This window comes from Lagenorhynchus albirostris, chromosome 4 (genome assembly GCF_949774975.1).
Source record: "Lagenorhynchus albirostris chromosome 4, mLagAlb1.1, whole genome shotgun sequence".
Lineage (NCBI taxonomy): Eukaryota > Metazoa > Chordata > Mammalia > Artiodactyla > Delphinidae > Lagenorhynchus > Lagenorhynchus albirostris.
Genome location: NC_083098.1, coordinates 1,247,544 through 1,260,602, shown reverse-complemented (window position 1 = coordinate 1,260,602; position 13,059 = coordinate 1,247,544). Strand labels below are relative to the sequence as shown.

Here is a 13,059-nt window from a genome sequence, read left to right as displayed (position 1 = left end):
CTGTGAAGCATTAACTACCTCTCCATTTTCAACAGCACAATCGCCAATTCCCAAAGTCTGCATCCCCAACGGAGAGACTAGTTTAGGGGGTTTGGAGGAGAGAGGCCTCCTGCTTGGACCCCCTTCCAGTTGGTGAAGGTCAGTCCTCTCAAGCCAATGTCTTCACTCATCCAAGCCCTATAAACGGTGACAGTCACGTTCTCACAAGTGACACGGATTTAGACAAAGTACCACTCTGGATACATAATGGTATTTTTTTTCTGGCTGTGTCCAGCTTGCCATGAGACAGCCTCCTAAGTAAATTGCCCCAGTTCTGGAAACACAATCACAAACATTTCAAAGGAGCTCTCGGCAGCAGCTTCATCACACCAGAGTCCCTCAGCCCTGTGTGTCCTTGACCCTGAGCACAGCGGCCCAGAGCGCTTCCAGAACTACATAAACTGCTCAGAATTTCTGAGGCTCTGATTTTCTTTAGTAGAGGTCCTGTTCCTGAATAAAACCGCCTGTAAAAACATAACAGCCACAAGCACCTGGCAAGCACGTGAAAACAAAAACAAAGATGGTAGTAGTAACGCACATATATGTTGCCCATTTCCTTGCTAAACTGTCTTTGGAAAATCGGAAAGGAGAAGCTCCTTAAGTCCTTGTTTGGGGAAAAGCACATAATATGATCATTACAAGCCTATCTGGGTCCAAATCTCTGCTCTGATGATTGACAAATGAGTGGCCTGAGGCAGGCGTTTAAAGTCTTCAAGACTCAGTTCCCTTATTTATGAAACAGAACAAATCTATCTTCTATGGTGGATGTGAGGATTAGGTGAGTTAACAAGTACAAAGCTTTTAGGACCACTACTGCGGAACATATGGTAAGTGTCCAACATGTATGAGCTGTTACATTCAACACTGAAGGTCCTGGTGAGCATTCTCATCTGGTTTTTAAATTTAATTTCAGCATCACAAACGTCTACTTACAGTCTATGATACTGACTTTAAACAGTACCTTTGAGACACTTGCTAAAGGATTCAATCTTGCCCTGAATCCAACCCAACAGTGTCTTGGGGTTTATGAAACTGGTAATCCAACAGCAGTGTTCTTAATCCTTTTATTATATCCATGTGTGAACGCTGACCCTCCCAAAAAGAGACGTTATAATTTACTGCTACATCTTCTGCCTTTGTTAATATCAGAAATGCCCATCTCAACGGAGCTTATATTTTATTAAATAGTAGTTGAAGATGTCACCATTCTGACATAATAAATCCTGGTTACAGAAAAAAAATATTAAGTGTGATGAATATACACGTGCTCTATTCTCTGGAAATTAAAAAATGAAAGATAATTCATATATATATTATAGATAGATAGATACAGAGAGAAAGAAGGCTTCTGCTAGTTACAGATGCTAGACTTTAGTGAGATAAGACAGCTGTTCATCAAATAATACTACAAATAAGTAATTATAAACTTGTGCATGTTCTATGAAGGAAAAGTACAGCTGTGGAGGTGAAAGAGGTCTTCCCTTAAGAAGTAAGATTTGTCTTGCCATCTCAAAGCTGGGAAGTATTTCCATTTGCAGGACAGAGTGAGGCATGCGGAGAGAGACCCTACTGAGCACAGGTGTCCTCGCTCCTGGACGGGAAAGGCCAGCCTGGCTGAGGAACTGACCCCCGGCCCATGAGGGTGCTGAGAGTAAGCGGGCCGTGTGGACTGAAAGGTCCCACGTTTGGGTGATCTGAAGACTGACCACAAAGACTTTCAATAGAGGAACAAATCATTCTGCAATTTACAAGTACACCTAATCCATACATCATACACCTTAAACTTACACAATGTTATGGGCCAATTACATCTCAATAAAGCTGGAAAAAAATTGAGGTAGAAAGGCCTTTCTTATTTCAAATGGGTATTGTGGCACTCATGTGAAATTAAAGAGGAAAGGACTTTGGAAATTTTAAACAGCTTTTATAATAAAAAGTACTGTTAATATTTTAAGACCTACTTGAGCGAGAATATAGGAAGGTATAGAAATTGAATTATATCGCCTCAGGAATAGGAAAATCTGATTAAAACATGGCAAAATGTGGTCCACTATTTGGTTTTAATTTGTTTTGACAAAATGATTAAGAGCATATGGAAGCAACCTAAGTGTCCATTAACAGAGGAATGGATAAAGAAGATACGGTAGATATACACAATGGAATATTACTCAGCCACGAAAGAGGACGGAATAATGCCATTTGCAACAACATGGATGGACCTGGCGGGTATTACGCTTAGTGAAATAATGCACTACAGAAAATGAAAGACAGATACTGTATGTTACCACTTATATATGGGATCTAAAAAATGAACAAACTAATTACTGATTTTTTAAAAGAGCATATGCTGCATCTTCAAATAACAGCACACTTAGAGGGACGTGGCATGTGGATTCAATGGATTACTCTTATGTAGGCGGAGCTGGGGAAGGGACGAGCTGAAAAACTGGATCTAGAGTGAAAATCGTTAACAGCTACCATTTATTAAACAGTTATTTATCGAGAACTGTGTTGAGCGCTTTACAGGCATCATTCAACATATGACAACCCCATGAAGTAGTTATTATCTGTTTCCTTGTACAGTTGAGCCTTGGAAAGTTTAGGCAACTGGGAAAGTCGCATAACCAGCTTACAGCCACGTGTTTGCTTATATGAACTATAATGATTAATTCGTGATTAGCAAATTCAAGTAGATGCATTCGTTTCAAAACTGGAAGATCAGAATATGCTATCCAACAGCCAAATGCTTCCATGTTTGAGTTACAGGCAGAAAAATCAAGATATAATAAGATTAGAAATATCCTGATATCTCTAGACTCGATCTGAAAGCAAGGATTATGTCAAACATTTTCCCATCCTCACTGCCCGAACACTAGACTGTGCTCCTTAAAACTAAGCTTAACTAGAGAATGGAAGCAGGTTTGAGTCACTGAATGAAAAAGTACGCTGCCCTGCTATAGATAAATCTCCCAACACATACCAAACACGTCTGCGTTCTTTCCACAGGGAAGTAATCATCTTCCTGGCGGCCTTCTAAAGGAACACACTCCAATATTTATCAACTAACGGTGTCATTACTCCACTTGCAAATCACATACCAAGATTCTGGACCCAGTAATTTGATGCAAAGTGAGCGCAGCCAGGGCCGACGGCAGGGTGACAGAGACAGTCATCAAATCCAGTATTTAGGTGCTTTTCTAATACGTATATCCTGACTTGATGTTCTTCCTGAAATGGTGACCGATATTTCTCATCCCTTAGGACCCACGGCTCCCAGAAAGGGCCGTCTCAAAACTGAAGGGACGCCAACACAAGATCTGAGGTAGATCCAGAGGTCTCTTTGACTTTCTTTACATATATTTATGGTCTAGATCAGAGGCGCAAACTACAGTCTCTGGGTCAAATCTCAACCAACACTGGTTTCTGCTCTTTGGGGATCTAAGAGTGGCTTTTCCATTTTTTAAGTGGTTACCCTTCAATGGTTACACAGGTACGCATAATATCATCAATATTGACTCGTGGCCTGAAGCACCTAAAACATTTACTATTCTGCCCTTTAAGGGAAAGTTTGCCGACCCTCAGTCTTGACCATTTTTCATTTTCTTACAAAGAGGAATTTAAAACTGTTGTGAAATGGTTATATTGTTGGTAACGGTGTAAGTGGGTACGGAGTTTACAATGAAGCATTTCTGGCTCTAAACCACTTAGGATTTTCTGTCTGGAATCTGTTACTCAGGATTTTACTTGTCCTTAAATGTTTGGCATATACTTTCTGAAGAAGGATGGATGGCCACTTCCTCCTAAACCAAAACAGTATTCTATGAAATTTTATAAACGTCAATTTAGACAGTTTCTCACAGAGCAAAACGGAAGCTACAGGAGACTGGAATTTACTGAGACAAAAACGTTTTCTTTCATATATTCAGTTTCCATAAAAAGGTAAACCTGAAAGTATCTTGGACCAGTGACTGCAGCAACCCTCCCTGGAGCAGATGGTGAGGTCAGAGGAGGACTCAGCATCTCCAGGGAGCATTTTAAACTTAAACCCTGCCAACCTCTCCTGTCCTGCCCTCCGGCAGTGAGAATCTCTAAATACTCCTCCAGGGAGCACACGGTGATCCCTCAGGGGTCCTGACAGCGAGCTGTTCTGAGGTCCTCCATGCATAGAGCTCAGCAAGGTTCTCTCGTCCAGATACTACAGCATATCCAAGACGAGATGGGCTCCCCCAAGAGGGATGCTGAGACAAAAGAGAATCCAACTTAACACCTGGATTGCCAACACTAGTATAACTAATGGCATTTCTCTTGCAGGGGCACACGATCCTTGAGGTCATTTTGTAGGAAAAAGATCCATGATTTGCTTCACTTTACTAGAAAAAAAAATGTTTTGTATGATTTAAATTATTAGCACTTAAACAGATGAAGGATATTGCTTGATGCTACTTAAAAATAAATTCATGAGTTAGACGATATTGATGTTTAATTCAAAATTAATACATTTTTTAAAGGAAAATGAAACAACATTCTTAGCGCGATTTGGTAGAGTTAAGCTCTCACATCGAGGGGATTTGTAAATTTTTAGATATTTTTTTACCTTCTCTGTGGAAAATACGGCCAACATAAACAAATCACTCGATACTTTAATTTTTAAATTTCCGACACATTTCCCTATGAGGTATTATTTTTCATTTCTGTATTTGACAGTGATTGAAACTGATAATGGGTAAGACACACGTTCTAAATCCAATAAACATACATACAACTGTTTCACCACAATAGCCATCCTGTGCTCTCAAAATTCTAAACATATTCATTGCCATCGCACATCCACCAGGAAATCTGGGGACTTCTAGCTTACGGATGAGACATTACCACGTGGGAGATATATATGGTGCTTTCATACCTTCACAGAGAAAGCGGCTTAAAAACAATCCTACACTGAGATTACATCTGTTTAACATCTTCTCTTGATGCCTGCTTTCTCTATAACTCTGTCTACGAAGAAACATAAAAATTATGACGGTATTAATAAGGTGGATAGAAAGTTCAAATCCCAAAGTAAGCTTTAGTGCCTAGATTCTCATTTGATTGAACCACATAACTCTCAAATCCCCACTTCTCTTTATAATAAGTAGATGTGCTCCGTGGGCAACATAAGTGGCTTATGGAACCTGAAACAATGCTCAAGGGTACAGACCCGAGGGGAGGAAAAGTTGCATTCTACTGCTTAATATTTAATCCTGGGCATTTCCTCGGAAACAGATCTGTAGAAGAAATCACTATCGCGGAACTGCATGATAGAGCCTGCTGGCATTCACTGCCACTAGCTGTAATACATTTAGGAGCATACAGCATAAAGCATCACCTACTTGACGTAACAGAAAGAAATCCGCGAGCACAGGCAATGAGAGTGAATAACAGTAAGGTGTTCTCTGCCCACAGAGGAAAACACCCTCTTCTCCCTCTGGTTGCCTGTGGCAGTCGCACTGCTGTCCCAGGATGCAAATCCAGATAGTACTGGGTGTCGGTGTGGCGACTTGGCTGCGGTCATCCATACACGTTACACGCAAATTTCACCAGAGTGAGAGGGAGAAAAGGAGAGAGCGCTGCTGGACTGCAACGCTCAGGGGTCCACAGGGACGATGCCCCGGTCGCTGCAGCAGGTCTAAACTCCCAGTGGCTGCGGTATTTCCGCGCACGTGCAGAGCACTGGGCTCACAGCTCTGGACAGAAACTAGGGTGCCCTCCTACCGCTGACAGCCTTCACCACAGCAGAAACCAGACGTAAAAGACGGGGGGGGTACGGGAGAGGCGGGGGGCGGGAGAGGTGTCCCTTCGTTTCAGGGGGAAAAACGCGCTCGGCTCACAGCTGCTCAGAAGGGAGTGTCCGCAGCCCGGAAAAGCGTCCCTGCCGCGCGTGCCTGCGAGGTGTGCAAAGGGCCCGCGAGCCGGTCTCGGTCCGCTTGCGAGGCCCCGCCATCCCCGGGGCCTCTCCACTTGGGAGCCGCCGGGGCGCGGACAGCGCGTTCCCACGCCCGCCGGGGCGGAGGCCGCGCGACCCCGGGCTCCTTCCCGCCCGCCCCTCCCGGCCGGCTCCGAGCGTGGGAGCGCGGCGGCCCCGGGCAGGAAGCGGGGCGGCGGGCACGCACTTACTTGATGTCCTCCCACACCTCCGGACCGTAGTTGCGGATCACCAGCAGCTCCAAAGCGTGATTCACGAACCCGTACTGCGGGGCCAAGGAGAGCCGAGCGTCAGGGACCGGCTGCGGGGCAAGGCGCCGCGCCCGCTACCCCGCCCCCAGCTTCTGCCTCCTCCGCCGATGCTCGGCCGGGGGGCGCGGGAGCGGGGGAAGGGCGGCCCCGGCGCCGGCCGCGCGCAGAGCCCTTCGGTCACCGTGCTCCCCACCCCCAGGCCGCCGAGAAGCGCTGGGCCTCCGGAGGGGGCGCGAGCCCGCCCCCTCCCCGGCCGCCGGCCGCCTGAGACGGGCGGCCCCCGCCTCGGCCGCGCGCACCCTGCCCGAGCTCGGGAGGCCGCGCGCACCCTGCCCGAGCTCGGGAGGCCGCGCGCGGTGTGGACTCCGGGAAGCCGGGCACCGGTCGCCCCCGCCGCGACCCCGGCCGTTCCGGTCTGCCGGCTCCGGACGCCGGCGAGCCGCCAGGCTGCCCCGGGCCCCCGCGCGTCCGCGGCGCTCGGCCGGTCCCCTCGGCGGCCAGGCCCCACCGGCCGGCGGGACGCGCGGCCCGGGCGCCGAGAGCACTCACCATGATGTCCGCGCCCGCCCGGCCGAGCGACCCAAGCGGCGGCGCCCGGCGCGCCCCGACGCCGCCCCCGCAGCGCCCGCGCGCCGAGCCCCCGGCTGCCGCCGCCCCCCGCCTCCCGACCAATCCGCGGCCGCGCAGCGCAGGGAATTCGGTGTCTGCGGTGCCGCCCCTCCCGCTGACGAGCTTTCGTTTGAGGCCGCGGCAGGGACGGCGGAGCAGCCGCAGCAGCTCCGCGCACCAATTCTGGGGCGGGGAGATGCAGCTGCTGCGTCCTCCCACCAAACGTGTTCTTATGCAGAGGTCTGCCCCGGGGGGGAGCACCTACTAATAAGGAGGGGTGTGTGCGTGTGTGTGCAGACTAAGGAGGGTGTGCGTGTGTGTGTGCGTGTGTGTGTGCGCAGACTGAGGGTGGGCGTGTGCAGACTAAGGGTGTGCGTGTGTGTGTGTGTGTGTGTGTCTATCTTGCAACGCACACGCCTTGAAAGGAATACGCCCTCGTGGCCAGCATCCTCCTGTTTAGTGTAGTGCTGCAGATAAACGTTTCCTCTGTGGCTTGTGCCCTCAACATAGTTTATAGCAAACTGAAAGCTAGTAAGACTGCGCTCATCACGTTTCACTTTTCGTCAATGAGACTAGTTGAGAGAGCTAAAATTGTCAGTAACATAGTTTGGATGAGCGTCGTGTCAACCAGATCTGCCCGTTACTCAACTGCCCTGCCAGGTCCAGGGGGCGCTGGACTCCATCCGGGTGGGACACCTGACCCCGCACCACAGCCAGGAGCCACGACTCCAGGGAGTCCGCAGCTGGCCACAATTTGGCCTCTGTTGCACATTCTCCGAGGGAACTGCTGAACTGGAAAAGGCCGGGTACCAAACGAGCAGACTTTTAATTAATCTACTTCCGGTCTCCGTTCTACCAGGCACTTAGGTTAGTTACTGCCCCGAGCTCCACCGCGGAGAGAAGATGACCGAGCAGGAACTGTCTGCTGGTTAACACTCTGTGCCCGAGATGCATGGACACGGTTGACTAGTGTTAGGTCAAGAGTGAGGAAGGAAAGACAAGCCGTGCTTCCAGGCACCAGTCTCACTGGAGCCAAGAAGCCAGGATGAGATTCTATGAGGAGAATAGAGAAAAATGTCAAAGCAATAAAAATTGTACTGACGTCTGTACCCAGAGACGGATGTTGAAACGTAATTGACACAGAAATGCTATATAGCAGACAAATAAGACAACAACCTATAAAAGTACTAATTTCTATCACTAATGGTGGATTTTTTAAATAAGTTAGAGGCTTTCATACCTTATATAATTATTAAAATATTAAACTGTTATTTAATATTAACTACAAATTTTTAACCATTAAAATAGCCCATTACTCTATGCAATCATAAAAAAGCTAGCTACATATTGATAAGAAAGATGCATTGTTGAATAAACACGTGGCACATGTATGTAATCACCTTCAATTTTTTAATATATAAAATCATTGTATAGAGTAAGGTGCTATTTGGATAATAAGAGCACACACATTGCTATAAACATAACCTTCTGGGAAGATGCCTAGGAAAGCTTTGAGATGACTATTGTCTGTAATTAGAACCAGTGGCTGGAGGAACCAAGATTTTTACTTTTTGTATCATGACCTTCTGTACCTTTTTATTTTTTTCTATGCAGATATAATATTTTATTTAAAAAATTTTTTGGAGTATAGTTGATTTACAGTGTTCTGTTAGTTTCAGGTGTACAGCAAAGGGAATCAGTTATACGTATACATATATCCACTCTTTTTTAGATTCTTTTCCCATACAGGCCATTACAGGGTATTGAGTAGAGTTCCCTGTGCTATACAGTAGGTTCTTGTTAGTTATCTGTTTTATATATAGTAGTGTGTATATGTCAATCCTAATCTCCCAACTTATCCCTCCCCTTCCCTTACCCCCGGTACCCATAAGTTTATTTTCTACATCTGTAACTCTCTTTCCGTTTCGTAGATAAGTTCATTTGTACCCATTTTCTATATTCCACATATAAGCGATATCATGTGATATTTGTCTTTCTCTGTCTGACTTACTTCACTCAGTATGATAATCTCTAGGTCCATCCATGTTGCTGCAAATGGCATTATTTCATTCTTTTTTATGGCTGGGTAATGTTCCACTGTATATATGTACCACATCTTCTTTATCCATTCCTCTGCTGATGGACATTTAGGTTGCTTCCATGTCCTGGCTATGGTCAATAATGCTGCAGTGAACATTGGGGTGCATGTGTCTTTTTGAATTATGATATAAGACAGTCTCTTCAATAGTGGTGCTGGGAAAACTGGACAGCTAATGTAAAAGAATGAAATTAGAACACTCCCTAACACCACAAAAATAAACCCAAAATGGATTAGCGACCTAAATGTAAGGCTAGATACCTTAAAACTGTTGAGGAAAACATAGGCAGAACACTCTCTGACATAAATTGCAGCAACATCTTTTTTGATCCACCTCCTAGAGTGAAGAAAATTAAAACAAAAATAAACAAATGAGACCCAATTAAACTTAAAAACCTTTTGCAGAGCAAAAGAAACCATAAACAAAACGAAAAGACAACCCTCAGAATTGGAGAAAATATTTGCAAACATAGCAACCGACAAGGGATTAATCTCCAAAATATACAAACAGCTCATGCAGCTCAGTACCAGAAAAACAAACAGCCCCATCAAAAAACGGGTGGAAGATCTAAATAGACATTTCTCCAAAGAAGACATACAGATGGACAACAGGCCCGTGAAAAGATGCTCAACATCACTAATTATTAGAGAAATGCAAATCAAAACTACAATGAGGTATCACCTCACACCAGTCAGAATAGCCATCATCAAAGTATGCAGATGTAATATTTTTGTAACGTGTTAAAAAGCCCTGTTGTTATATCTCAACCTGTCTTCCTCTGAACAACAGTTGTGTTGTGTCTCAGTCCAGAGCATGCTGCAGTGTCCTGCACCTTAGACTCTGCAAGTAAAAGGGGGAGCACATTGCTCTGTCGTGGTGGAAAATGAGGAAAGTTCACCCGGAGAAAGATGGGAGAGGAAGTGAGCGATGAGCATCCCTGCCAACTGTTTTCCCTCTCTGAAGTTCACACTTCCGCCCACATGGACCTTTTTGTCCAACAGCCATTTGCATTTGTCAGTATATTATACTGTCTGCTTTTCTAATTATCTCATAGTCACCTGAGTGTAAAGGAAACTTTGCCGATGTTCCTTTGGCCCACGGGTACTACAGAGGATGTGACATTTAGGGAGAGAAGGGAACCTGCCAGCCATGAGAGCCCCAAAGCGGGTCGCTAGGCTTCTGCCAGCGCCTTACCCACTGTCGCCACTGCTGCCATGGGAGCGGAGCAACCGGGTCACAAGTAGATTGTGCTGTGTTCTCGGAAACAATCTGTTACTGGGCTCCCTTCTGGACGGCCAAACTGAGGAGAACCAGCTACAGAGGAAAAGGAGGTGCTTGGGGAACAGCTTAGCCTGCCCCCCGCCCCGGAGTTAATGCAAACTACTTGAAGATCTGTCTAATGCATGAAAAATAAATAAGTAAAAAGGCAATATGTGGCTTTCCAAAATGTCAGCTGAAATGACTCACATTTTCAGCTGATAAAAATAAATGCGTTGGGTAAGTTAAATATTAAGAGTATTGTAAGCATTGTTCTCAAGGCTTTTCCAGCGATGGGAAGATAACGAACCTTAGGTTGGGGATAAAGAGGAAACCTTCCGGGGCTGTTTTCGGGTCTGTGCGTTGTTTTTCAATGCTTTGGTGTTTTTCCAGATTTTTTCCTACCAGGGAATTAGGGCTTCTATTTTTGGATCATGTCGTAGAGCATCGTGTGCTTTAATTTCAACAATTCCTTATACAATGTTTTGCTTGAAATTCACATGCTTCTTTCATCTGGATGGCTCAGAGCCCGATTATTTTTTTTTTCCTCCATAAAGCTTCTGCTGCTTAGTGCTGGGTAAGCAGAGTAATCACCCCTCCTGTGATTTTCACTAATACAGCCACTTCAATACTTCCAGCAGAGAATTCAGAATGCTTATGAGCAAAGAGAAAAGTAAGTTCTGGATGGCATGTTATGTGATGGGGTTCTGGACCAACGGAAGAAAGGAGATTCAATAATTCAGATTCCCAAAGAGGTGGCGTTCAGATTGCCTTTTAATTTGCAAATTAACTGTAAGTTTAGTCACATGAAAAGGGTATTATTGAATATTAAAAGAAGCACTTTCTGAAGTTACTTTTCTGTACCAAATTCCTTTCGATGTTTATAGTGCCATCAGAATTTATAAACAAACAAAAAAATGCAGTCACACACATATACATATATATGTTCACGTATATGTATATATATACGTGAATATATATATACACATAAAATGCTCGAACTCTGTAAATAAATGGAAAGAGATTTGAAGAGAATTTAAAATGATGCTTCGTATTGATGTTGTAATAATTAGAAGCTTAAAGGTAAGTCAACTCATCACCTATATTTATACTGAAATATACGTAATTAAATAAAATATATTTTATTTCTGAAAAAAGCTTATGAAAACCAGATTCAGCTCTCATATGCTTCTGCAGTCAAATTGATTAAAATAAAAACTCACTGAGCTTACCTTGGCCACAGTCCATACTTACAGAGTTTTTTAAATAGAAATAGATCTACCACGAACATGTCAAAGATTCATCTACTTTGAGCTCGGAAAGTTATTTTAAAGGCCATTTGGTAAAAACCTTCTTTCTCTGTAACAGGAAAGCTCTATGCACTTTGCTTTGTCAGGGAACAATGAAAATTTTAAATGTCAGCCATTTATTTAAGAAGTAATAATGAGCAAAGTAATGAATTATTGTCCTCAGGAGCCCTGGAGGATTTTAAGATTCCCATGAAGCCAGGGCTAAATATACTTTCCTCTTTTCTCATCCACTAGTGGTTGGAATCTAGCACTTAAGCTCTGTGTGTCTTTTTCAAAGCAGTCCACAGCATTAAGAAGCCTCTAGATACCGCATTAAACTTTCTAGTCTGTGTTCAGTTACAACTGAGCATTACTGATACAAAAGGAAATAGGGGAGAATGAGAGCCACAAATTCAACTGTTTGAATACCTTACTTTTTATCTTTTCTTAATTGAAAAAGAAAAGAACAAGGTCAGCTCTGGGGACAAAATATAGTGTAGTAGTTAATTGCACAGATTCTTTAGTCAGACTGCTTGTTTCCCACCACTTAGTAGAGGACTGACACTGAACAAGTCACTTTATTTTTTGAACCATCGTCTTCTCTCTTATCAAATGGGGGAAAATAACAGATCAATACACTCCAGTGTTGAGAAGATTAAAAATATTACCAGCCTCACAGGTTTATTGTGAACAGCAAATGGCTTAATGCAAATGTGATGCCTGAGCAGTGAAAGGCAGGTCTGAAGTGCTCAGAAACTGTGCTGACAGTGCTTTTGACATCGGCTGTTGCTAATATTGCTGTTTCTAGAATCAACCACTACTGTGGCGAAACTCATAGTGTCCACCTTATAGAGGTGTGATGTGTCCACTGGTACCAGATGCGCAGTGAAAAGAGCTGACACCTGGCGGTTTGAGCATCTGGATCAGCACGGCTGGTTTCCTGCTTGGCGAGTTAGCCGGGGTCTGCAATCCCCCCTTTTATAACCTGACCAAAGTGCCTGGCCCACTTTCCTCGGCTAAGGTGCCAGGGGGATCAAAGGAGATCTGTGTGAAAGCGTCTCACAAACTGTAAAGCGCTGCCCACTCTGTCCCTTACTGACTGGAGTTCATAAGTGAGTGAGCCAAGGACTCAGGTCGGAAGCAGTGGGTGACAAGGGACAATCTGACGATCTCTCGGCTGCGTCTACCTTTCATCTCCTGAATTCTGTCCTTTTCTCCTGTGTTAAAAATTAAATCCAAACCTAACTAAAAGATACAATAATATTATGAATTTTCTAACAAACAACAGTTAAAAATAGTGAAGAGGAAGCAAATTATCCATTAATCCATTCATATACAGCACGAGCTTTTTTTCCGGAAGGGGTGCTTTATTAGCAACGTAAAAAAATTGAAAATTATCCTCTGCTGATGTGATAAAAACCTTCCTCAATTTCACTGACATTTGAAGCAAAATAACTGTGTTGAATATACCCATTAGTATGTTTATCAAACATATGTATTTATTACAATGGCAGTTAGAATGTATTTTGCAGGATCTTCCTTCACATGACAAA

General features: G+C 44.3%; 1 protein-coding gene across 4 annotated transcripts in view; it reads right to left on the bottom strand.

Annotated features, from left to right (window-relative positions):
- Positions 1-6,850, bottom strand: part of GUCY1B1 (guanylate cyclase 1 soluble subunit beta 1) — a 46,664-nt gene extending 39,814 nt beyond the window's left edge. Inside the window, exons 1-2 of one of the 4 annotated variants that reach the window (XM_060147497.1) lie at positions 6,802-6,850; positions 6,193-6,266 (exon numbers count right to left, since the gene is read on the bottom strand). In XM_060147497.1, coding sequence (XP_060003480.1) covers positions 6,193-6,266; positions 6,802-6,804 — 77 coding nt within the window. In that variant the 5' untranslated portion in view covers positions 6,805-6,850. Of the gene's footprint in view, positions 1-6,192; positions 6,430-6,580; positions 6,600-6,801 lie in introns of those variants that run through there. The other 3 variants (XM_060147501.1, XM_060147498.1, XM_060147499.1) reach the window with 3 other exon arrangements.
- Between the last annotated feature and the right edge of the window lie 6,209 nt (positions 6,851-13,059).